This window comes from Orbicella faveolata, unplaced genomic scaffold, assembly GCF_042242905.1.
Source record: "Orbicella faveolata isolate gen_17 unplaced genomic scaffold, um_ofav_v1 contig_36, whole genome shotgun sequence".
In the NCBI taxonomy this organism is placed as follows: Eukaryota; Metazoa; Cnidaria; class Anthozoa; order Scleractinia; family Merulinidae; genus Orbicella; species Orbicella faveolata.
In genome coordinates, this window is record NW_028301565.1 from 9,031,865 (window position 1) to 9,058,194 (window position 26,330).

The following is a 26,330-nucleotide window of genomic DNA, read 5'->3' on the forward strand; positions in this document are numbered from 1 at the left end:
TGAAAAAACATTCCATACATGACCGATTCACGAACTGACTCGACGACTCCAAGGCGAAGATACCGAATGGCGACTTACTGAAAAAATTGACAATGCATGTCTTTGAAAATGTCAGTTGAAAGCATTGCCCGTAGACAGCCGGACACCCACGCCGCGTAGGAAGTCGGAGGAAGGCCTCTGCGTGTAAAACACACTGATGTAATTTAAACGAAAGGTTTGTAATGCATGCCTCACGATTTGCCAGTCAGATTCGCGGAAGCTGTCTTCTGAATGACATCAATTTGGAAACATGTCAGTTGTCCTTCTGGGGTATTCCCGCTAAACTGGTGACTGCAGCTTGTAAAATTGTTCTCGTAAACAAGATTCGCAACCTCGATTTTCACGTGAAACAATTAATCTTTTGTTTTACTGTCACCCAGCGGGCAATACAGCTCCAATTCAGTGGTTAATTTGGGCTAGTTCATCCTTTCTTTTCAAAACATTTTGGTACCTTCTCCTTCAATTCTATCACTTCATTACGTTCAATAACGCGGTTTGCGTTTTAGTAAACGTAAGACTCGGATAAGACATTGCAGGGGCGTAGCATCCATATACGCACGTACGCCCGTGCGTACAGCTGAAATCTGGAAAAAAAATTTTATTATTCCCTTAAAGCATTTGTCAGAGTTGCCATAAAATAGGAACAATTTTTAAATTTGGAATTATACTGGCGCGTGTGTTTGTTTTTCCAGTACCTTTTAATTAATCCATAAACGACGACTTTGTTTTATCCCTCCAATTCCTAGCTAATACATAGATATGTTTTCAGGAAGCCAACACCCTTTTAGCTTTAATTCTATATTCCAGCGAAGCTCTCTGAGCTAACAGAAAGAGCCGTTAATGATATCTACTGCTACTTCGGCAGTGACATGGATATCTCTAAGGGCGAATTCAAATCCGAGGTCAAAAGATGGAGGCAAAAGTGGAGTGGAATGGATGGTAATGTGAAGCCAAAGACTTTGGTTGAGACTCTTAATCATGCCAACCCTCAATTCTATCCCGGAGTTTATGTTGCTGTGATAACATAGTTGATGTATCCTGTGTCAATTTGCACTGCAATCTCGTTCCCAGAGCCTTCGTTCCCCTTGACCAGCGGTCGGAAAACGAGAGCCCTGGAGCAACCATTTCAGGGACAGGTCTCAAAAACCGCTGATTGGCTGGGGACTTTTTTTAAGGACGCGTGCGCAGAACGTTGACCGCTGACTTACTGCGGGGATTGGAAGCGCGATCGAGTGGCCATTGAACGGTAGTTTGTGTGAACTGCGCTTGACTGTGCTCTTTTCACCACAAGTTGGTGCTTTTTCCTTGGCCAGTTTGTCAGTATACTTGCACTTTTATCAATGGTTATTTATGAAGAAAGACTGGGTTGTCGAGGATGAGCATAAAATCAATGGATTGCAGTTGATGTTTGCCGACAACGACGATGTTAGCCTGCGCTTAGAGGAGCACAGCAAATTCGGCGCGAAATTCTGCTACATCCTTGCATTGGTTTCTGTTTGGGATTTGTATATAATGGAAGGATCTCTGGTGGATTCGTTTCCTTTTAAATTCTACCCTGGTCCCAGAGGTTTTTCTTCATTTTTCTTTACGCGAAGCGGCGAGAAAGAAAAACCTCGTTTTTCTTTCTCGCCGCTTCGCGACTCGTGTTTTCACCACTTCGCGGCTCTCTCGAGGCTCTCTCGTGCGGAGAAAAATCAAGAAAAATCTCTGGGACCAGGGTATGTAAATTCAGAAGCGCTCCGCAGATTTTGCTTGCTTTGATGTCATCAACCTTTTTCCTGTAATCGATCATCGAACTTGTCATCCCCGCGATTTTCTGACTCTCTATTTGAGCTTTCTTCTGGTTCATCGTCGTCTTCATCTCCACTGTTTTTGTTTTCTTCAAGCTGAGCTGTCATTGGCATACACCTCAGCTCATACAGTAAAAGTCAAGAATAAGAAATTGGTAAGCAGAATTCTGTATACATACAGTTAAGAAGGTCATTAATAACTTACATTGTACAACTTTCAAAAATAATAGTTCATTATATTATGTCCACTTCACAATACATGTTCGTGATGTTTCCACCTTCCAATAAAATTCCATACCAGTGGCCATAGCACCTGACCATGCAATGTCTTCATTACTTAAGAATTCGAAAATGGAAAAAACCAGGAGATTCTTAACCGTAATTATTTTGACAATTTTTTTTGAAGTTTTTCTTGAGTTAATTTCAACAATTTACCACAGGTTGAATGATTCTGTTACAGTTTTGAGGCAATTTATTGCTTCTAAAGCCTCCTCTTTTGAAAATTTGATTTTCCTACACAGTTACAAAACTAGCTACCTTCTAAAATTAGAGTGAAGGATTTCAATCTTTTTCCCTGTGAAAACTTCAAGGTGGTTCTGAAAATTATGTGCCATACCTTAGCAGCACAAACCATTGCATGTCCTATGTCTTGCTAAATTCTTAAAGCACACTGCATTTTTTTACAAACATAGATTACTTTCATTCCTTAAAACTTTTTTCAGCATTTGACCAGTTGAACTCTTTGAATTGCAGAGGGAGATGTTGAAGGAAGTTTTGGCAGTGATAATTTCCTCTTTCAACGGATACAACACCAAGGAGATGCTGAACGTCAATAGCCCCTTGCCAAGGGCGGACTGTGCCACCCTCCATGGTCACGTGAACATTGCGGTGACTCCTAGTGATATCATCTCCCAAATCAACTACTTCCATTTTGTTGTGACTTTGTACATCCACAACTGCAGTGCACATATGCCAAGTGGTACTTGCTACGGAACTTGTGGACCAGATAGTGCTTGGCATGCAAAAAAATGTCTTCCTTGATGGAGAGCGTGAACTTTCTATTCTGCAAATTTTGGGTGAAACACTGTACATTTCTGCTCTCGGAGTATACAGTAACACTGAAACTTCTATCATAACTCTTACTGGTATTACCTCCTTGTATTAATGCAAAGTAGACTCATCTTCTGTCTACGATCATTGATTGGACAATAATTTTGTTATAATCCACAACAAATTTTTCTGTTTTCTAAGTTGGGCACAGAGTGGAAATACCAAAAAATTGCTGGCTCAGACTAACTAATTTAATTCCAGTTGATGATTATTAGCAACATGTGATCTCACGTTTATTGCCTCCCTTATTAGACAAATTTTGTTTTTGTACTCCTGTCTTCTTGTCTGTCGACCAAGGTCTTTTCATAGTTAAGTAATGGCTGTGGGTGGCGGCTGAACCCAAGAACCATGTACACATCAGTGAACTGTGACTGGCTCCTTTCATTTTGAGATTTGAGCCATTTGCCCTCTGGATTGGAGAGTTTTTCTAGCAGGCACACAAACACAAAAAGATGTTATGCCAGATGTCCCTGATAAAATGCAAAGTAAACATTTTGTCTCTGAACTACTGTAGATACATGTATTTTGCAAGTGACCAAACAGTCCAGCAGAATGCTGATCACAGAAAGCTTCCATTTCAGTCAGATCATAGAGGTGTTTACCACCCTTGTGTATAGTGCTTCAGCTTGGTCAGTGCTCTGTGAAACTGTTGAACATGTTTGCCAAATTCTGATTCCGCTACAAATGTTCACAACATTTTAAAGGAGCTCAGTCACGGTTTGCACATATTAAAAAATTTAGCCTCAATTTTTCAAATTCGTTGTTTGTAATCCATGTTAATCTGCTCCATCCTTAGCCATCCTTGTTCCTTTATGGTTTATCATTGTCTTTGGTGTTTTTCTATCTTATTAAACTGTTATTTTCAGGTTTCCTACCATTTAAAGGTAATTTTGTATGTGGCCAAAATAACTCAAAATACCGTGACTGAGCTCCTTTAATTTCTACCGGTATTAACAGTTGAGTACAGTCAAGGATAATATTATCTTGATACCTTCATTAAACATGGGTTAGCACTTCAGCCCTTTTGTTGTTTATTAGCACTGATGCATGCTCAAATATAGTTAAAATTTGTAATGAGCCTTGACTACAGAGTGATGGTTGACTCTAGGGGGAAAGGTTTATAATGATCCCATTCTCAAACTGCAGCTTCTTTTGGATTTTGTAAAAACTGACTTATTTGTCTGTTTTCAATTTCAAATAAGAAATTAAATTTACATGTTTGATCACAATTTTTTTTTTCACTTGAATGGAATGGTTGGGGCGGAGACTGGTGATGCACAACTTGCCAGTCAAAATAGGGTTACAGTTACTTTGTGTTTTCTCCAGTAACTTTGCACTGACTTGTTCAAGCTCCTCAACTACATTGTGTATGCTTTCATGTTGTAATCTGGCGACATTTAAGTTAGCATTCTGCTGAATGATTTAAAAGGTCTGATGTAATTATTTTGATGCTATACCTGTATACCTGTGGGGAAACGAGATTTGATGATTGGTATTTTTTCTTACAGACATTTTCATTGAATGATACATTTTTTTCTGACATTCAGATTCATGAAGTAATTTTTTTTTTCACTTTAAATCCTAAATATTGTTTTTTGGGTTTTATATTCCAGCAATACTTGGATCACACATTGACCCAGGAGTGCTTTATAAATCTGGCTCTCTGTTTTTATTAAAAATCAATAAGTTGAGTCTTTTAGGTTGAGTTGTGTCAACTAGTAAAGCATTTTCTGTATGTTAAACTTTTGGTACTGATGCTGGAAAGCCCTTTTTAGGGATGCTCCGTAAAGTAAACGCAGGTATTGTATGGTGCAAGATAATTTTTCTTTATTGCTTCAAAAACAAAAGAAACCATTACAATGCCCTGATCAGAAGCCAGTGAAGTGCTTATGCTACCAACCTTGCATCCTACTACAGTGTACGATTATTTTTAATTCTGAGAAGTAAGCTTGAATATAAGCTTATGTACCTACCTATTTCGGCGAAATATAATGTTTGCTGCAAACTATTCGCTCCTGTGCGTCTGCTTGAATTAACTTAAGCTTAAGTGTTTGTTGCAAATGCTCGGGTTTAAAGAAAGCTAAATCGCTGTGGTCCAGGCTCTCGAACACTGTAATGTTAGGGGTACTTTAGTCAGCCTCCCTGATCAGGTGTCACCAGCGGAACTTTGCGGAAAGCAACAAGTTGTCTCGTTTAATATTTTTCCGTGAATTTTCATTTGGCCGAAAGAACAGAAAAAATACCCTCCCCTAATTCATTTCATTAACAGCGATCTGATCGAGTAATCCTTTTCTTTACCGCCTCGAAGGGCCCGTTGTCGCTTGGCGCATATTATTGATTTCCACAAAAAGTACAACAAGATCTAAGAGAAATCCAGTTGCTTGTTTTGAGTTAGGTAAGCTAAATTTTTCAAAGTGGATGCACCTTGAAATGGCGGGAAAAATTCGACAGCTAACCGTGACGCTGAGAAGAAAGACTACAACTCCATCTTGATATTCTAAACAAATCCTATTTTATTTTACATGAACAAAGAGAGGCGTGCAATACACTACAATAGAGCATTGATTAAATGATGGGAATTACAATCTTGATGGTATTTAACAAGAAAGGAACGCCTAATGAGAAAACAACTTGTCTCTACTCACAGAGTCACTTTTTGCATCCGCTCGGACGAGGTCTTGCCGGCAGATTGCCATTAATCCAGCCATTATTCATCGTTAAAGAGCTTCACTGAGCTGCTCCTTTCGGTTTACAACCATATAATACCTTTGGGAAGTGTTTTCTCAAAACCATGGAAACGAAAAAAAAGTCATTTTTGATATTTCCTTGCGGAAGAAACAACGATAACGTAGTCCAAATCTCAAGCTTAACAAACACTGGGCCGTCTTAACAAACGAGAAAATCAGAGTCCAGTTTCTCTTCCACCAGTAGCGAACGTTAACACAAGGGGGAACCAGGTAAGGGTGAATACTCTGTAGAAAATGACCGCCGATCTCACTAAACACAATGCCAAGACAAACTAGAAACGTCGAAGGCGTAATTCAACCGATTATGGAAGTTTGAATAAATGTATGAGCAGCCTGATGAAAGGCTGAATTACGTGGCGAAATCTTATTCGTCGTCCGCCATTTTGAAACATTTGAAGGCGGGAACTGAGTGCGCATGCTCAGCGGTTTTTGAGACCTGTCCATTTCAGGCGTACGCCATAGATGCAGACTGCGCAGTGAAACCGGATGGGCAGAATTCGGTTATTTCAAAATGGTTGCTCCCAGAGCTCACGTTTTCCGACCGCTGGTCGAGGGGAACGGAGACTGTGGGAACGAGATTGCTTGCACTGCTGAGCGTAGTTTCCGCAGTATGAAGAGATTAAAAACGCCCTTACGAAGTACCATGGCAGACGGGAGATTGAGCGCTTTAGCAATTTTGCACATTCACAAGTACAAGGACGTTGAAACTGATGATGTTATAACAAAGTTCGCCCTTCTAAAGGGTAGACTTAATTTCTTGCCCTTTTCTTGTGAACCCCTGTTTTTACCATTGTCTTACCCCATTTTTTGTTGTAGGTTACCGAAAACACTAGAGATGGGTAAAATAAACAACTAACTACTGCATTTTCCTTCGCATTTATTTATAAAAAAAGTTCCACGGAAATTGTTGGAAATGGCATTTCCGAGACCCTAAATTTCAAAATTTTCTGGAGGAGCATGCCCCCAAACCCCCTAGTTTGGGGCGCCTTCGGTGCACCCAATTTCAGCGTTGTGCGTACACCTTCAAAATCTCACGCTACGCCCCTGCATTGAAAAGCTCAAAATCATCTTTGCGTGCCGTTGGCGTGGAGGTACGAAGTGTACATATCAAGTTTGAAGAACTAGTGCTTACCGAAGCAAATTTCTCGGATAAAATAAACCGACCGTAACGTTTATAAATTTTGGACGGAAATCACGACGGAAAACATCATGGTCATCATCTTAAAAGCAATAAATCCTTAAATTGGGGAACGATCTTGAAAAGTCGAGGATATGTAGCTGAAGCTCGATAAACTGTGATAAAATTCATTATTCTGGAAAACATTTGCATGGCGGTAGGCATTTCTTGCATGCCGTGCCATACGTAAAAAAGCTATTATATGTTGTCTCGATTGTACCCATACGGACCCTTCTCCTAGATGTAGTATTTTACTTTCTTTTAATCTGAGTTATTTGGGTGATTTGTCAAAGCTCGAAGCCACTAAGACCATTCACGATTACTCACGACAGATTCAAAGTAAATACGTCCGTATCAAAGTTCGTCAAAGCGACTGCCAGTCTGGTCGAGGCTTTAGCTTTCTTTGACGCTAGACCATTCCAAAAATAGCTAGGGCAATAGGAGACTCCGATCCGAGTGTTTTAAGAGGTTTTGAAATGCAACCCATGTGTAGGACCTTTCTGGCTACTGACACTAGGGGTGTGAGCCTGGAATTAATTTCAACTCGTTGCATCATGGGATAGGGGATTGCACCCTCTACCATATTACGAAGCGGTGGTATGTAATGGCTGAACAACATCAGTAAGTAACATATCTGGAGTTCGCTTTCAAAACTTTTGTATCCCATTGTAGTTAGAGCTGAAATTTTGCTTCAATCTTTCCTCAGCTTTCCAAGAGACGAACCTGAATCCCCTGTCATAAACGCGTCATGGCTTATGACGTTTGTGCCGAATCGAAAACTCGGTAAGTTCGATTCAGACAACTTGTGTTGAATGAACTTCGGGGGAAACCAGTGCTAAGCAATTTTTCATCGTCGATATGGAAATGGGGAAATAGAAGGCTTCTGCTATGCATAAGCTAGCTTATTCTTGGTTTTCACCAGTCATGTGATCAAAACTAAAAATCGTAACCATTCAATAAATAAATTCAAGAATCTAGGATATGATAGATGATTGCTATATAAATAACCTCGCCAAGAATCAGGTTTCTGCTGTTGTTCATTCGCCTGTTATTCGCAGAAGCGTGTCATCCAAATTTATAGAGCTTTGTATGGAGACGCCATGTTTGTGCCCTTCGGAGGGGCACAAACATGGCGACCGTAAAATAACAAAAACATCCGTCCTTGAGTTTTGCTATTGAAACGAACATTTTTACTCTAGTGCTCCGACACATTGAAATAAATGCTTCTTCTAGTGCAAGCACCGTTTATTTAACAAAAACTAAAGCGATAACTCGTCTTTTGACCTACGCGACAGTCTTTTCTGGCCGCCATTTTCATGTCACGCAACGCAAAAGCTTGGAGTGCTCTGTTACAAAAAGAAGAACTCTGTCGAGCTAAAACATTGCCAAACGTCACGTTCCTACAGGGCCTTTTATCTGATGAAACTAAAACCTCAGAAGGAAGGATAATTTCTAATTTTGGAATATGACTACGTCACATGAAAACCAAGAATTATAAAACTGTACGGACTCGTTCAAAAAGTTTGGCATGTGAACTTCTCCCCCTCAGAATTTCCAATGACCTTCTGTAGTACCTTGTGTTGGAAATGACTATGTACCAATTGCTTTTTGCAAATGTAGGAATATTTTGAAAACAATGTTTGAAATCGTAGGACCCTCAGGGACTTGCATTGTGTTCATGCAAGTTGTATTATATGTATTTGTGGATGGAAAAAGATTAATTAAAAGTAAATATGTGCTGAGATTTTAGTAATTGCACTGATCCGGACGAGGGTGTGTTTATGGCGTGTTTATGCACTAAAAAATCTAGTTGCTCAATTAATTGTGAGATTATGTTTACAAGAACGTATTACTCTTATACTCGTCTTGTAATTAATGGTGACAATGTAATGATTAATTTAATGTGCAGTTAATGTGCAGTTAATTAATTTAATGTGCAGTTCCAGAAAATATCCATACCCACCCCAAGAGGATAAAGTTTGCATACGAGCCAAGTGGCTTGATCATCAGGCCGGAGCTTAACCTGATTTCCGAATTGAGAATCTGCGTAATAGGATACGTCCTGCTAGTACTAGTGCTGGTAAAGCAATTGGATTCCTTTAAATAATTGCGACATAGATCACATTTGGTTGTGCATTTAAAGCAACCCCACTGATTATCGGACGTGCGATGTTGCTCACAAGGTTTACTGCTCAAGATTTCTTTGATGTTTTTAGTTCTACGAAAAGCAGGAATGATGGACCCTACTGGAAAAATTCTTTTAAGAGATGGTGAATCATAAATAAGGTGCTTGTATTTCCTAATAATTTTACCAATACTGGGTAAGCGAGGGTTGAAATCAAGCACAAGTGGAAAAATTTGTTTGGACTCCTCAGGCTGGGGTTGAAGCAATGTTTGTCTAGGAATAGACTGGGCTTTCTCAAACTGTTGTGAAACCAAATTAGGGTTATAACCTCACTTATATAGATAAACCTTACACTCACAAGAGTGTTTACTAAATGACTCATCAGTAGAACAATATGTGGAAAATTTTTTATTTCTTTGTTCTCTTTGTGAGTTGTTGTTTTATAACTTATTTAACGCTTTTTCACTTTTTGTAAATTTTATTCCGAGTATTGATATTCTTAGTGTTGAAGAAGCCCGAATGGGCAAAACGTTGACTTGAATTAAAGACCTCCTACGAGAAAAGTTCGCATCTTCTTCTGTTTATTCAACCTATGATTATTTAAAGTAGAAGCGTTCTGTATCCACTGGATCCTTTTCTCCAAGGCATCATCGTTAGCAAACCAACATCGTTCACACATCTATATATATATTTGAAACTTAACCAGGCAGTCTTAGATTAATGTTGCAAATAACTGAGCAGTGGCCAGGATGTAAAAAGCTTTGCCATTGGTGCACTTCTTGATCAGATTGTTGTTAAAAGAGCAAATGATGATCCCTTATTTCAGGGTCCGAAATTGCGCTTTCCTGGTCACCAATGCGACTAGAAATTTTGCACTGGCAACCAGAATTTCACAACTGGTCGCCAGCAGGCGATTAACTATTTCAAGCCACGATAATTACACAAACTTTGATTTTCAGCCAAATCGATTAAAATAAAATTCAAAGCCGCCCGCCAATTGGCCACTTACTTTTTACCTTTCTGCTACTTTTGAAGTGTAAAACTGATTTTCCTGTTATTACAAATCAACCACAAAGTTTCACAGCTATGATCAATGTGAAGCTTCGATTCGCTGCTATGTTTTTTCAGCGGTTTCCCATAACATACATATTGCGGGCGCAGAAGGCCACATGCGTTCTTTCGCCATGAATATTTATTCAGGCGATGTGGTGTCCAAAGATGCCCTGAACTCTTTCCGTAATTTATTACAAAGTGGAGACGGAACATCCGCGAAGAAATTAGTGGAAGATTTCGATATTCAACATGGCGATCTGTTGATCGTCTTGACAGAGCGCGAAAGGAAAGATCGTTTTGCACATGGAGCAAAGAACCAAACGGCAGTTTTCAGTCGGGTACATTTCTTCTCCAAAAGGTAGAGACAAGAGAAGGTATAAAGTTGACTTAAAACATTTGACAGTCGCATGAAACTGCGTATATAGCCGGCATTCAATTCGTTAGTCGTGGTTTTTCAGTGGTAGGTGTATAAATAATCAGCGTGTTTGTATTTAATCTTATCATTAGCGGAAAAATCGCCATCATTGCAGCCCCAAACGCGTTCTCTTCGTTCTGATTCTTAAAACAAAAATTGGCGACCAGAATTTTCCATCTGGCGAGCAAAAAGTTTGGTTTGTGTTTCGCTGCGAAGGAAAAATTTTATTGACACTTTGACGACCACATTTTTCCATATGGCGACTGAAATTTTTTTTTCAGTCTCCAGTTGGTGCCTGCCTAAAAAAGTTAATTTTGGACCCTGTGTTTACACCCACTTTCAGTGTCACGTGCTTAGGTGACATCTTTTGACCATCTTTCGACATGCTGTGTAAACAGTTGAAAGACCGTTTAACTGTGAAACTGGCAATTTTTCTGGTTGTTAGCGAAACAAATGACAACTAAATGATAACTAGTAGTAATCAAAGATTATGAGTGCGTTCTACGTTCGTGATATAACTTAAATAGCTGTCTGTTAAGCTGAAATCATTATCTTTGTGAACAGCTGAAGTTGAACAGACAGATATAACATAATGACAAAGTCCACTATTTTCTGTGGATTACAGTCGAACCTCTATTAAGCAGCCACTCCAGGAGACAAGACAACTGGCTGCTTAATAGGGGTATGAAACAAAACAAAATCACTCTTTGGACGGCAAGAAGCTGACTGCAGCTGCTTAATTAAAAGAGGTGGCCACTGAATAGAGGTTTTTATAACAGTGTATAGCTGACAATTTTTCTGGGACTGTGGCTGCTGACTGCCAAATAAAGGTTGGCCGCTTAATAGGGGGCTGCTTAATAGGGGGCCACTTAATAGAGGTTCGACTGTATTTGATTTCCTTGCTTTATTGTTGACATGTTGCGTGACGGCTCCAGTTTCAGTACGTCACAAGTTTAACAGAACATTTGCCTTCAAAAGTCATGCTAAAATCTTATTTCCACCTTTACTACTAACGTTTAAGCATAAAGACTAATTTTTAAAAATATACTTGTGTTACATCTAGTGTTCTAAGCTGGAAGCACAAATATCAGCTAACATTTGCACTCACGTGCCGGTTTATCTGTGGTTTATCGTAAGCAAACTCTGTGCGACTGGCAACTGATTTGAATATTTCCGTGGATGAATGAAAATAGTCAGCATTTCCATTGCTGTTCCTTAGTTCTGGCTTACTGTTATAGATCTTGGCTTCAGAGTATTCTTCCATTGACTCAATTTTGACCTTCGCTGGATACTGAACTATTTGTGGCAACTGGAACTAATTAATTAAAGTCGACAAAATTTGTTTAATGTAATCAAAATATAGCCAATGAAATATAGCTGTTCCCATGGTTAACAGCTCAAAGCCAAGGTGATTCAGTGGTGTTCGTAAACGGAATAAATATTGTTGTCCCAGATATGTAACAAAAGCATGTCATCTCGCATCCTGACCAAACAGGCCAGCCATGGTCCAGAATCAAAACAACAAATGAGCAGTCGTGAATGATCTAAAAAGCAAGTCATCTCATGTGCACATGCTTTGCAGTGATTTAATTCGTTTTTGCCCGGCCAAAAAAAAAATATCACTCTAGTCGGCTTTTGGACTGCATTCCCATTTTTGTCGAATGCAATCAGAGTGAAAAACCAGTTCAAAGAAAACTCTAAAATGTTGAAAACTGCAAAAGAAGCCACAAAAGAAAGAATGGCGTAGCAGATGGACACAAAATGTACAGCACATGGCTTGGCGATGACGTCATTCATTTTCTCCCCTGCTGCGGGGCGGCCAAATTGGTATCGTAAGACCCTACCAACCTTAACCCACTGTCTCATAAAACCTCGTTTAAGTCTGCATTATGACTGCGTTCTGCAAACGCAATTACTGACCTCAAATGAAATTATGAAGAAGATTGTGGACTTTGCATGTTTCCCAAATGATTTTAGTGTAGTCTATTGGCTCTCAATAGTGACTTTTGTAGAATTGGGCTGCTGCCGATCAGTTAATATTTGAAAGATGTAAACATGCAAAACAGTCAGTTTATCTCTCACAGAATGACTTCTTGATATTCCTAGCCTTAGGTTGATGTCAAATAAATCCATTTTTCATGACTAAAAGTCAAGTTTGACTGTAAAGAAGTCAGTTGTTACATTTTTGGCATAGGCCTGGTTGCATAACATGTCAAGAGAGATAGCATGTCGAAAGATAGTCGCTATGCACGCAACACTGAAAGCAGCTGTAAATATCTGAAAGTTGTCTGATTTAGACTGTTTGCCCAATATGTTGCAAAGCAAGTGGGGTTTTTTAGCACATCCTAATACTCAGAGTTTCCCACAAAATCGCTAGTTTTAGAAAGGCGACATTTATAAGTAAATGGTCACTGTTTCTGTTGCTGTTGTTATTGCATAGGCTAAGGCTCATCATTTCCTCCCAAAAATTGGCAAAATTGCTGTCTTTTTACATTAAAAACATTTGTTAAATCAGTGCAGATCCAGCAAAATTTGTCCCAAAAAACTCCTGTGAAATTGACTGTTTTTACTGATTGTTTTTTGGTGAAATTTGCCCTGAAAATTCTTGTGAAATTCCTGTGAAATTGGCTGTTTCCACAAATTTGTCTCTGAATTAAGTGGCCCAAAATTTGACTTTTTTTCCATGACCTATCAGAAGCCCTGTAATGAGGTAAAAGGAGAGGGCGAAGAGGAATCTCATGAGAATGGGGGGTACTAACACATGTGAATTGATGAGAAGTGTGAGAGGGAGGGAATGCCTGCAAACTCCTGTCACTGAAACACTACTAGGAGAGGCCCACAAACTGTTTGAGATTGTATTTTGTGCCCTACGAAGACTAAATTTCCTGTATTGTCATAAGTTTATTTTGGACGCATTGAATACTGTTGACATTGCAAAGAAGTTTGTTTGGGCAAACAAACAACGCAAAAGACATTTTGGAAAATATGAGTAGAGGTATGCACTTGGCTTAACAATGAGCCCGCCCCCCCTGTTTTTCAAAACAGTCCGCCACCTCTGAAACTGAAAGTCAACAAGCCATATTCATATTCTCAGTATATATTGGACTGGAACTAGCTTGCAACTAGGGCTATTGCCGGACTCTTTTCAAATGCAAATGAGATTTATCTCTTTTTAATGATATTCCCCCGCATGAGCCTCCATTGTAAGCTAGATCCAGTTCAAATCGGAGAATACAAATATGGTCTATTTATTATATGGAGAAGAGTATTTTACTGGGAACTAAACCACTCGTAGATTCCATACGCCACTTCATCCGGGACCCGAGTGGCGTATTTTCCGTATGTCACCTTTGTGAGTGTCGTATCGTTCAATGACCTCACGATTCCCGCCTTTTGCTTTTGTTGAATTGGTTTCTCCATATAATAAAAAGAACATTACACGTTGGCTCGAAGATGTGAATTTTATGTTCGAGTGGCAAGAACAATATCTCATGAGTGAGCTTCACTCACTCGTGAGATATTGTTCTTGCCACTCGAACATAAAATTCATATCTTCTCGCCACCGTGTAATATCCTCTATTTACATATTCAGCATAAGAAAAACAAAAACTACAAGAAATGGGGCTCCCAAACAAAGATATGTCATTGCCAGTGAGTCAGACAAGTGAAAATGCGAGTCTGATGAGGCAGCAGCTATGTAGTGCCATATGTAATGTGAAGGTTTATGCTGCAGGTTACTCTCAGATTTTCTCAGCTGGATTTTGCGTAAGTGAAAATTTCCGGTGCCGTGAGATTGTTTTGGCCATATTAGGTTGTAGACAGATGTTGATATTTGGGACGAGCCAATCAGAACACTTAATTTTCCTTTGGGATGTCACAAGACTTCAAAGCGTTGAATAAGATTATTCCAGGTTGTTTTTCAGTGTTTAGTCTTTCTGGTGTGGGATTAATTGTTTATTTCGGTTCATTTGCCTAAAACTTTGTTTATTTAAGGTGTATGAAACGTGAATTTTTCATGTTTGAATCGCATAATTGATAGGCTCATCAAGACCCGAGTTGTTTTCTGGAATCGGCTGGAGTGTGAGTTGTTTATTCAAGCGAAAATGCTCTTTCACTGTTAGTTGCAACCAGCCTATCTCAGAGTCAAAGGAGTCAAAGGAGCTCAAATTGAACCAACAAGTGCACGTTGTGAGTAGAGTTCTGAAAACTTTGAGCAAAGCAAATAATTATTTATAACATTGTGTCTAGATACCCGTCAGCCAGGGAGTGTTTTCAAAAAGCTAGCCTACCCAGTGGTCTGAATAGAAATCCCACGGAATAACTGATTTGATTCTTCTTACAACTGTACAGTAGATCTTTGTTTAGCAATGTCAAGTGATTCCAACTGTTAAAGCTTTTTGCGAGCTTGGGCGTACCATAAAATCTCACGGCTTCAACACAAAAAAATTTTGTTCGCTGTCTTTGGAGTCAACTCTTACAGAATAATATCTTCAAAAATCACAATTGAAATCAGCTCTGAAAGTACTGGATATATATTGAGAAATGCCAAGTGAGTCGATTCTAAACAATGTTTTGGTTTTGTAGTGGACAAATTCTCTTAGCCTTAATTGGCATGCTATAAAAATCTTGACTCACAGTCATGGGCATGGGATTTCAAAACACTAGATACCTGGTAGTCCAAAATTCTTGGATAATATATTCAGAAAAAAGTTATTGTTAGTATCAATTGAAACCTCCCGCGAGAATTCAAGTATTTTGATCTTTGGTCAGAAACACCAAGCGATTTTATACAATGTTTTTGGGTTTGCAGGTCACAAATGGTCTGAGCTTTTTGTGACTCAAGGGCACGGTTTTTCAAAAAACTATTTACCTGGCAGTCAGAAATTATTTCCGTTTTTCCACCATAATTTCAATTTGAACCTGTTGAGAATGTTTGACCTCAGTTTAGAAATATCATGGGATTTCCAAACTTATCAGGCCTTTACATTGAACTGTTCACTTGGCCTCGGCATGGAAGCAGATAACACGACGAAAGTTTCCCACAGGTTGCGTGACACTGTTGGTAGTTACTAAGTAACAGTGGAGATTTGCAGTTCTTAGAACTGTTGGCTAAGCTACAAGGTGTTAAAAAGCAGCTTATTCGATATTTGACAGCCAGTTTTTTAAAAAACTGTGTTTATAATAGATACAAATTTAAAAAATAAAACATTCATAATAGTCAAGTACTTGAGATTTGATATAATATAGTATGCTGGAGCTAAGTGGATTCGTCCACTACAAAATCAAAACATTATTTAGAATCACTTGGTATTTCTGAACAAATATATTCGACAAGAAAGTTGTGCTGTACTTAGTATATAAGAAACAGAGCTTCTTTATCAAAATTAGACTGCTCACAGCGAGAGTGAAGCATGCAGGAGTGGGGGGTGGGGTTTGTGAGCAAAGGGAGCAATAAGTTAAGACAAGTCTTCCATTTTGCACTGGCGTCCAGTTATCTCCCGACTCTATCTGTGTGTTTAACAATGGAATAAAAATATGAGAAAATAGAGGGCTGTAAACAGTCTACTCAAAATTGCCTAAATTACAATTTCTCAAATTTCAAACATTTCAAACAAATATAAATAAATTCTACTGAAAACTATTTCATGTCTGTCAGGGGTGGCGAATGGTCCTTCAAAAACCATCATGGGTCTCGCAAAAGTTTCGCTGAATTTCATGGGTCTCACATTTTCGTTTTTTCAGCAGTCATGTGCGTCTCGCAGTCTTGATTTTTCTCAGAAAGCTGCCTCGCAGTCTCAATTTTTTTCAAGGCTAAGAAAGTCGTGAAGTACCGATTTGTTTATTTTTTTTATATAGTTAAATGACATCTGAACATCTTAGAACCTGAACGTCTAGAGCTCTCATTTAAAACACTTTGAAGTCTCAGTCTCGTAATTGAAGAAATCAAAATGTCTTACGCTTGCAAACAAAACCCTAGTCTCCCCGTAAGTGGAAGTCCTCTGAGCTAGAAAGACAATTTTTTTTGCTTTCCTGATGAGAATGTTTGCTAGCCCTGGGAAATGTAGGGATTCTTGGGAGATTTCTTGAGCCCAGTGGTGGGTTTGTTTGTTGAGAGTAATACCTTATATGGTAATCGAGAGTTATTGTCAATGTTGTCAACCTTCTGTGTGCACATAAATCCTGTGATTGGATTTAATTGCTTTGAGTAACTTAAATTGCAGCTGTTTGTGTTGCTTGCAAGAATACCTACATAACACGCTTAAATTTTGTATCCTTTTCCCACTTGCCTTTATTGCACTTCAAATCTACCATTTCATGATCTTTTGCTTTGCTGATTTCTGGAATTTTAATTCCAGAAATCAGTAGTTGTTAAGTAGTTGTAAATGTTTCACACAGTCATTTGATGATCATTTTGATGGCCCGACTTTCAACAGAAAACTTGTATAAATTTGCATACTAGTTAGCGACAGAGAGTGCATGGCAGAAATGATTCTGCAGCCCCTCCTGTTGATAGCCTGTCTAGCTTGATCTCTCCTTGTACTTTGCGCTTGCACCCAAATTTTATTCTTCTCCCTCCTGGGGCTCAACACTAACACTCACCCGCTTTCCATTAGAAAGTAAATTTAGTTCTTGGAAAGTAAAATGAACTGGCTTCTACCCTAGAATGGACTAGCATGAGGACCAAAAATACTCATAGTTGCTTCCTGCTAAGGAAGTTGCATTAAAGCACCATCCTAATGGACACTAGGCTTTACCTGCCCTCCCTCTCATTGCCTACACATAGGCTAGTAGAACTATCGAAGTGAAAACCCGTAATAATTTTTTCCTATATTTTGAGCCTATAAGTCTGCCTGAGGTTAAATTCAAGGATGTTGTAAATCTGTGATTAATACAGTGTACTGTTTTTCTTTTATTAAGAAACCCTTAGCTAGACAGATCAAGAGCCTTTAGAACCAAATTAATGGACTGGCTTCATCTAATTTGTCATAACTGTGGGCTGCCATTAAATAGTGCTGTGATGGCAGGGAATGGTAATTATTTGTGCTGTTCAGGCGGTAAAAATATTACTTTATGGTAAGTGACAATTTGAATCCCTTACAATATGTTGGAATAAAACAACACCAACTTTACATCTGGTATAAAATTAATGAATTTTAACTAGTCACAGAGAGTGTGGTTCTGTAAAAAGTTGTAGAACATGGTATGTCAACTTTTTCTAGTTATCCTACAGAATACTGTTAGTAGCCCTTAGTTCTCAATTAAAATTAATTATTATTAATGATTAATAATGATGTGAAGTTTATATGAAATAATTCATATATGAACTGCGGTTGCAGATGAAAGTGGAGAATGGTCATCGCATCGAAATTTACTGCGATGATCATTCTCCACTTTCATCTACAACCGCAATTCATATATGAATTATTTCATATAAACTTCACATCATTTCACTCCTCACGGGAAGATATGAACTCAATTAAGTGGCCTCGCTCCCAATGTGTGGCTTCATAGCTCAGTTGGTAGAGCATTGCACCTGTATCACGGAGGTCACGGGTTCGAATCCCGTTGAAGCCCTGATTTTTTTTCAGGCTTCTTCTTTCCAATTGCTTAAATTGGAAAATTTACTGCGATGATCATTCTTCACTTTAATGATTAATAATATTAATTAATCCCTTGTTGGAGTCATTATGTTGTGTTCCTGGGCAAACACTTTACTCTCTCCTCTCAGGTGTATAAAGGGATACTGGGGAATTTAATGCTGAGGGGTAACCCTATGATGGACTAGCATCCTATTCAGGGAGGACCAGAAAGACTCATGGTTGCTTCTTGCTAAGGAAGCTGTATTAAAACACCAGCCTGATGGGCACTAGGTTTTACCTATTGGAGATTTAGGAATATAGTACACCAAAGGCCTGTTGGTATCAATGACAATAACTAATGTTCTGTAGGGTTTTGCTCAAATGAAAAAGTAACAATTTTCTGTATTATTTTAATCACAATTTTCAGTACCAGTTCAAGGATGATTTGTCCATTGAATGAGATACCACTGATTCATTTTGAGGTAAGTTTCCATAGTTAACTAAAGAGTGTCTTGGTACTCAGAAAAATGTGAGAAGCCTTAAATTAATAGTTCATTGTTAATAAACAGAGAAACACCCAAGAGGTATACAGTTGAGTCCACAGTCAAACCCCTATTAACTGCCCCCCCCCCCCCTCCCCGGGAAATGTGATGTGGTTGTGAATCAGAACAAAATTCGCTGCATTTGTATTCTAGAAGAGTTTTATTTTAAACACTGTTGACCCTAATGAGAAGCATTTCTTGATGTCAAGACTGCCTTTTGAAGTTTTACATCACCACATGTGAATGTTGGTCAATTCTGCAACAGAAGTCCTCTCCTGATATGCTGATACTTACAGTTGTGAAATTCAAGTAACGGATTTCCAGTTGCTTGCACATTAAATATAAAATTTTGTTTTTCTTTAAAATTAGTGTTACCTGTAACTGTTTCTGTTTGCAACTTCTTGCCCTCATCCACAAACAGAAAGGAGAACATTGTTGTCTGCTGCTTCATCATGAAACTGAACATGAAAAACAGATGCACTTGCAAATGAATGACATCTGCCAGAATGGAATATTATTGTGACAGAATGCCCGCCAAAAATTTGCAGGTCTTGCTTCGAAGTTTGAAACGAATAGATGGTGCGGTTTTCTTTTTAATCTGTGTATTTATTTTTTCACAAGAATATACCAATGGCACTGGTGAAACAACTACATATTTTTTCTTTTACCTGTTGAATTTTCAAGAATTATGCAGTAATAAGTGGTGCTACTGCCAGTAAATTTTACCTGAAAAGGAGAACACTGGGAGATAGTAAATGTTTGTATTGTGGGATAGAAGTAAAGCCTGGTTTTTCTGGGACCAAGTGAACTATTCGTAATATAGAGGTGTTCATGTTATAGACGTGAAAGTAGGGAGGGGTATAACTCAACAGTAAACTGAGAAGAGAGAAAGATGGCTAGGAATAAGGAGCATTGAGAAATCTTGAAACATTTAGATGTAACATTTCAAGATACAGCATACCATTTGTGTTGGCATTAGTATAGGTAATCATACGGTTTCGAATTCAATTTGGAATTAATTTGCACGACTGAATTTTTCAAAAAGCTGAAAATGCACGAGCTACTTCAGAGAGTGAAATTTCAGCTTTTTGAAAAACTCACAAGTGCAAAACTGTATGATTACTTATTAATAATATAAACATGAAAAAAATTGCGTGGAGGAAGTGCTGGAAGACCTTTCTTGAAGCCATTTTTTCTCACTTGAGAAAACGTTTTTCAAAGTTTCCATGCAAAATTTTCCTCATCACTTTACGTAATATCATTGGCTTTGAAAATTTCCTGGTCTTTCAGCCAATCATATTCCAGAATTACGATGTGTAATTTGCACTGGTGTTACACTTTTTGCACCGGTGTTACACTTGAACAGCACTGCTCTCAGCCAATCAGAATCGAGTATTTTTTTCATGTATATTATTAATGGGGGAACACTGCCTTGCGATTGCTTAGCCCATGTGACTTTCATCGATAGCGTGACAAACAACCCCACTTATCTCCCAGCACTATAATGAGCTGAATGACAGACAGCATGTGCTGGATCGGACAAGAGTATCAGTTAGCAAGCAATATTCAAAGGCGATGAAAAAACAAGCTTGGGGGAAGTCACTGTGCAGACTTAACCACACTACACATAAGTGGCCGTTTGTTTATCATGTAGGAATACATGACCAACCCTGTCTCCAAAGGGAGGGAGGGAGAAAAAATTTACAATAGATTTACAGTAAATAATAACTGTGTTGCTTAGTCAAACATGAAATGAACTCTGAAATGTTGTTTGAGCTTTTAAATGTAGACGTTTCTAGGGTAAGCTGTAATACTGAACAGCTTACCCTCGCATGTGTAACATCTTAACATGAATAGTGCTTTAATGCTTTGCACCAATGCTGTGGTTTGTTACAACGTTCTGAAGGTAACAAAGCTATAATGTTTTAGGTTTAGCTACAATAAAGCTTACAGTTTGCTGACCTTTGGAATATAACTGCTCAGTAGCTCTATAGAAAGCGATGCCGCCATGAACGGCTCGTTGAGAACGTATGTCACGCTCCATTAACTTATTAGCTTAATGAGCAGAGAGCTTGCTTATGTTTATAAGCTATATGCGGGAGTAGTTCCTGGATCCAATGGTATTGATATTGGACTTGAATAAAAGGTCCCATAGCAATCCCATATCAGATGTTGGTATATGTCCAGCTACTATCAAGGGGAATTATATGGGACTTTGTGAAATATGTAGCAATCCCATAGAACAGTGTCAGGATCAGGTGATGTTCATGCAGGTATGGGGCTCACCCAGGGCTTTCATTAAGGGCGGCAACTTGTAACACCTGTTACGGTTGAGTATGCTTGATGGACCCTTGATTTTATGGGTGAACTGTTCTATAGTTCATACAATTCATCTGACAAGTTTTTTTACCGGTGTGAACATCAAGGCTACAGTTGACTTAAAACTTAATGACAACCCTGCACACCTATACCAATCCCAAACCACATGTTATGCAGAATGTATAGAACTTTACAAACAGTAGCCATCCCATATAGCAATAAACAAAAGAGTAAGGAAAGTAAGAGACAGTGGCTTTGTATGGGTTTGATATATTTAGGGCAATCACTTTTTCCTTCTTGTCACGACCCCCTTGGGGTAATGGGCCAGTATTAAGGGCAACAGCCCATGTTAAATCCACCTACCAAACATTAGTATGGGCCATAGCTTCTTTCACTTAAGCTTGGGCCATATGTGTCCCATACATATACCATTTGATTCTGTAAGGACACTACTTTTACAAGTAACTGAGCATAATATAATAAATTATACTAAATAAATATAATTTGCCGCTTACTTGAGTTAAATCTAATTGTCATTCTCTTTCCTACTTGATAGTTCTCCTTCCTTTTTCAGTGGTCTATCCACTTTAAGAAAATTAAAAGATTACCTATCTAACAATAGAGGTAAAAGGTTATACTATTTGTTATGTTATTAAAGTGATACGTAAGTCTGTTTTACTTCCTGGCTATATTCTTTGTTCTTATACATACACTTTTCTATAGAAAGTTAGACTTATTAGATTGCAAGAAATTGGTAAGACGGCCAATAACCCTTGTTAATTGTTTTTTTAGTTTTAAGTGTTGACTTGAATTGTGAATTTCTCATGGAATCATAAAATGCACCGCCAGAAGTTGAAGTTATTACTGATATTTTAATTAATGTGCTCAGAGAAACTCTACTTTTGAAATGTTTACTAGTATATAATTTCTGACATGTAACAAAAACCCTTTACTTTCTAGGACATCAAGAAACATTTCGATCCTGTGTGCTATGATAGGAAGAACGTTTGTAATCAGGATGAAATTACAGTATCAGAGCAAGCTGAATATAGTGGGATGTATTTCAATGAATTTGAAGGTAAAAGGACAAGCTGCTTTAAAGAACAGCTGGCTGAAAAAGTTGTGGAATTTAGATGCCCGGCAGTTGGTGGTATTGGCAATAGGCAACTAAATGTGGAGGCTACTGGTCAGACTATTACTTTGGGGAAATTTAAGGCAAGTCTTAACATTATATAGCTTTAAATTTTATAATAGCAATATTTACTATGAGTAATATTGCCATGTCATTTCCCAAAAGTGTTCTGTTTGTTGCAAAGATTACAGGTAAAACTGGTCATTTCCTTTGTCATAAAAAGCAGTTACAATAAATACCCTTTTGTGTCATCAATTATGCTTGGAAAGTTATAGGTGAAGATAATGTTAGACTTTTTGGTCAAGTGAATATGCTTTTCACTGACTTTGAACAGGAAAATCATGGACTGAGTGATTGCACACCAGTTGCGTCCCTGTGCATGTTAAGCTATTCACTCACTGACAGGCAAGTAGCATATGCTTTTGTAATACCTAATTACAAAGCAAGTGAAGTCCATCAGTTATTGATCGGTCAATCAGTCAGTTACAAATAGGATGTGTCGGTATGTTGCAGTCACTCATGCATAAGAGCACTGCTTGCTATAGCCACCACTCGGTTAACTCTACTATATCTCCATTTCATTCCTTATTCTTCTGTGGGGAGTCGGTCTGAGTGTGACCTTTTCTATGCTGACTGCACCCCAATAAAAATGCCAAATAGTTTTATGTGGCTAATAATTCTATTGTAAGCACTCGATTACTTTCCCTTCAGAAAACTGTGGGTTTCTTTATTTCGGCCTCCTCTTACTCTGATATTCCCCTTGATGGGTTATACCACCAACTGAAAATAAAACTCTTAATGTATTTATATTTTTAGGTAGCTAAATTTTCACATGAATACCAAAAACCTTGAAAGAGTTTTATTTAGTGAAATCTTTAACACTGTGCGATGCTTTTATGAGATATCCATCTCTGAGTGAGAGTAACGTTAAATTTGTATATATACTGTAACATAGATAGTTTTTTTTTTTAAATTTAACAGTTTAATTCAAATATGTTAAAAATATTTTTGAGTCACTTCAAGTTTGTTTGTCGTTTTGTGATGATTTTAAGACGCATTTCTGATGACATACTTGTCCAAAGTTCAAGCTCCATTTGTTGCTCACTCAATAGTTCCAAATTATTTCGAATCTTTTGCAATCCAAATAATTTGTTTTATATCCGATCGTGGAAAGTATTGTGAAGTTCACTTTAGATCAACTTTCAGTAGAGGAATCTGTAGACCATCCTACGATTCACCCACCAGAAGCTTAATCATTCCATTTGAAGGTTTCGCACATGGTGAAAATTAATTATACTCATGAAGTACTTTTAAGTGAATGAAATACATGTCTTCGAAATTTAATTATTTTGCACCCAAAAAGACAACGCAACATTCCCTAAAATCAACCCAGTACACATGTAAACATTGCAAAAAAACTATTTGATTGTTCTAAAGACGGAAGAATAATGTGGTTTCGCTTGTGAGGCTCTCGAACTTGTTTAATAAAATGGTGAGTCAAATGACGATTTTAACGGGATTTGGTTATTTGCATTTTTCTTTGAAATAAAAGGATATCTTGCCCAAAAAAACTATCCAGTAGTTTTCGTCATGCCTTTAAGCCTATCTACCATAAAAATATGAGCGGAATCGAATTTTCGATCCTTGCCGAGTGGCCAATTTTGCCGAGCTATGTTTCATATTATTTTATGGACAGGGACTCTTAATTGTTGGCCAGTGTCCAAATGAACAAGTGAAAAACATCAACTACAATTAGCATTCTTTTCTCTGCATGTAATTAGTTTTGCCTCTGCTACTTGTCAATGATGACGTTTGGATAACTTTGACGTAGAGCTTGTCTAACTTCCAGAAATCTGAAGAGTATGAAGTGGGTCCAGTCCATGAAGACTTCAGTGGCGTCCAAAGTCCCTGTTCTAGCAACGAGAGCGAGGTAATTACGGTTTATCACCTTTACTCCATTTGGATGTACTCTTTGTTCAAGGGTTTGATTTCCCAGTGTGGGATGTGGCTATCTGTTTGCACTAGTTCACTATTTTTAACAATTGTTCGTCTTAGTGGCCCCTGATCATGTTGATTGGTGACTTATTGAATACATGGTGTGATCGATTGCGATGATACTCCTAGGTTCAAACTGTGTACCAGGAGAAAGTAACTCTTCATGGTGTCTTAACGTTTAATTTGCAGCAAAGAGAGCTTGCTGCACAAGGAAACGTAAACAGCATTCCACTTGCACTCCGCGTGGCTAACATGATTGTGACCCAGTATGCGAAAGGTGATGAAGCTCTCAAGCCTGAAGAAGTCAGTGCCTTGCAGTCAGCGTTTGGTCTCTTGATGTCTGTCTCATCGAGCGGACCAGATTACAACAGAAACGGAATAGGAGGCAAATTTGGTTATTCAGCTTCAGATATGACCCATAACAAGACGGTTGAAAGCAGATTGGCTGACGTTGAAACCAAGGTAGCACATCATGAAGAACTCATTCGTTCTAGACAGATTAGCGTAGAGCAAATTAAAGCCGACCATCGTATGACTTGTAACACTGTTCAAGTTCTTAAAGACGATGCTGCTAAGCTTCAAAGCGATTTTGGTGAAATGAAGTCAGTGTTTCAGCATCAGTTCACCGAAATTTTCCATTTTCTGAGCATGCAAACTCACACTCACGAAGAACTCAGTAGATTTATCAGAAACGTGAAAGTAGACATGGAGGAAGGGATCCAAACATTGGAGCGACGTTCACAATCACTCAAAGTCATGGTGGATAACTTGACCAAAACAATTACTAAATTACACTTGGTTTGTGAAGTTTGTGGAGCACCTACTATACAGGGTGCTCCGTGAGTCTTAGTACATGCAATTATCACTGTAGTCTAGAAGTCAGTAAAAAAAAAAATAGTAACTCAGTTTAAGCGGAACCTTATACGCATCATTAGGCTACTGGTTGGAATATGCCAAAGTTTGCGTTTTGTCGCCATCGACCAATACACGATTGTAGGCTCCTGGATGCAGTAGGGGTTTTAAATACGGTTCTTTATCACTGTTGGTTTACAAGACTTTCTAAAAATAAGTACTATGTATTATACGTATCAAGAATAAGGAGGGGTTATGTCATTAAAATACAATCAACGGCGTGGCTCGTGTAATTGCCAAACAGAGCTACTAGCTACCTTCTAATTGTTCAGCAGCAATCACTGACCATTCAGCAACAAATCGTCAAGAAATGTGTTGAAAACTGTAAAAGATTTGTAGAAGAAACTAGAAAACAAAACAGTACAGACACACGGTTAGTCTTAAGTGTTTTTTTGTACGTCATCCGATAGAAAACTTCTGGAATTGAGTTGTAGGTATTTGCTTATGGCAGCATTTGCAAAGTACTAATTAAGAGCATTTATTTATCTTTATAGTTAGGGTAATGATAAACATAGAAAAGGACTTTGTTACTTGTACCCGAGGCATTTAGGCAACCAGCGCTGGTAAACAAAGATGCCATCAAAGTACATTTTATGTATGGTATATTTCAAAAAATGCGAGTTTACGTGATGGTGTTTGGATGTCTGATCTTAATTAGGAAATACGGAGAAGAAAAAAAATTGAAAGACGGAGAAATAAAATCGTTAAAATTTAAGCTACTTAAGTTCAGATATCCAAACACCGTCACGGTTATGATTTCCCGTGTTTCAACGTGATGAATATTAAATGAGTTTTAGAAGCCTTCTTATCAAATGGCACTTGGGCACGCTAAGCAGCATCAGCTTTTTGTAGCCCAAGGACAGTTTTGAGATTGTTTGAAATGTGTTCACAGACTTGTGAGATATGGGTTTGAATGCGCACGTGAAATATCATTACTGTTTGGAACAAGCTGTACAGCTTTTAGGTAAAAAAAAAAGAAAACAGGTACAGCCTAATAACTAAAGAAATAGAGTAAGTTTATAGGTTTAGTTAGTTAATTTCAAAGAATACATGCGTTAAGTTATAGCTATAGGATTAGCCCGCATGCCTGTGATAGTTACGAAACAGTGATAAACGGAATGTTGCTTCAGTTCTTGCAAGGGCGTGATAGTATCTTGTATCATTGTATTTTATTTGTCTCGTAAAAATTGAATCAGGTGACACCCTGTAAAAGATCAAGAAAATATATAAATTAGATTAAGTATATTGATGTAAAGTTGAGCAGATAGTAATTTTATGACCAATTTTATGTTTTTAGAGCATAATATAACAACTCGACACCGGTTTTAAGAGTGTACTTTTTAAAATGATGCAATTCAAAAGGAGGACAAATTAAAATAAGTATTTTTTTATGG

General features: G+C 38.1%; 1 protein-coding gene and 1 non-coding gene across 3 annotated transcripts; both read left to right on the top strand.

Moving 5' to 3' along the window:
• On the top strand, positions 1-26,330 carry LOC110060448 (uncharacterized). Of its 2 annotated transcripts, none has more exons than XM_089274738.1 (7): positions 1-214; positions 7,570-7,646; positions 17,375-17,530; positions 18,464-18,518; positions 21,858-22,112; positions 23,879-23,959; positions 24,214-26,330. In XM_089274738.1, exons 3-7 carry the CDS (start codon positions 17,418-17,420, stop codon positions 24,865-24,867), a joined length of 1,158 nt encoding a protein of 385 aa, XP_089130864.1. In that variant the 5' UTR covers positions 1-214; positions 7,570-7,646; positions 17,375-17,417; the 3' UTR covers positions 24,868-26,330. The 2 variants fall into 2 exon arrangements, with proteins under 2 accessions (XP_089130864.1, XP_089130863.1); XM_089274737.1 differs by lacking the exon at positions 1-214 and adding an exon at positions 7,420-7,484.
• Positions 17,959-18,031, top strand: Trnat-ugu (transfer RNA threonine (anticodon UGU)). The gene has a single exon. It is a non-coding gene; the product is annotated as a tRNA-Thr (tRNA).

Excerpts from the sequence above, each read along its gene's own strand:
- LOC110060448 (XM_089274738.1), top strand. The coding sequence starts at position 17,418 with ATGGACTGGCTTCATCTAATTTGTCATAACTGTGGGCTGCCATTAAAT. Across the intron at positions 18,519-21,857 it reads TACCACTGATTCATTTTGAG|GACATCAAGAAACATTTCGA; the intron begins GTAAGTTTCCAT and ends TTTACTTTCTAG. Across the intron at positions 22,113-23,878 it reads TTACTTTGGGGAAATTTAAG|AAATCTGAAGAGTATGAAGT; the intron begins GCAAGTCTTAAC and ends TCTAACTTCCAG.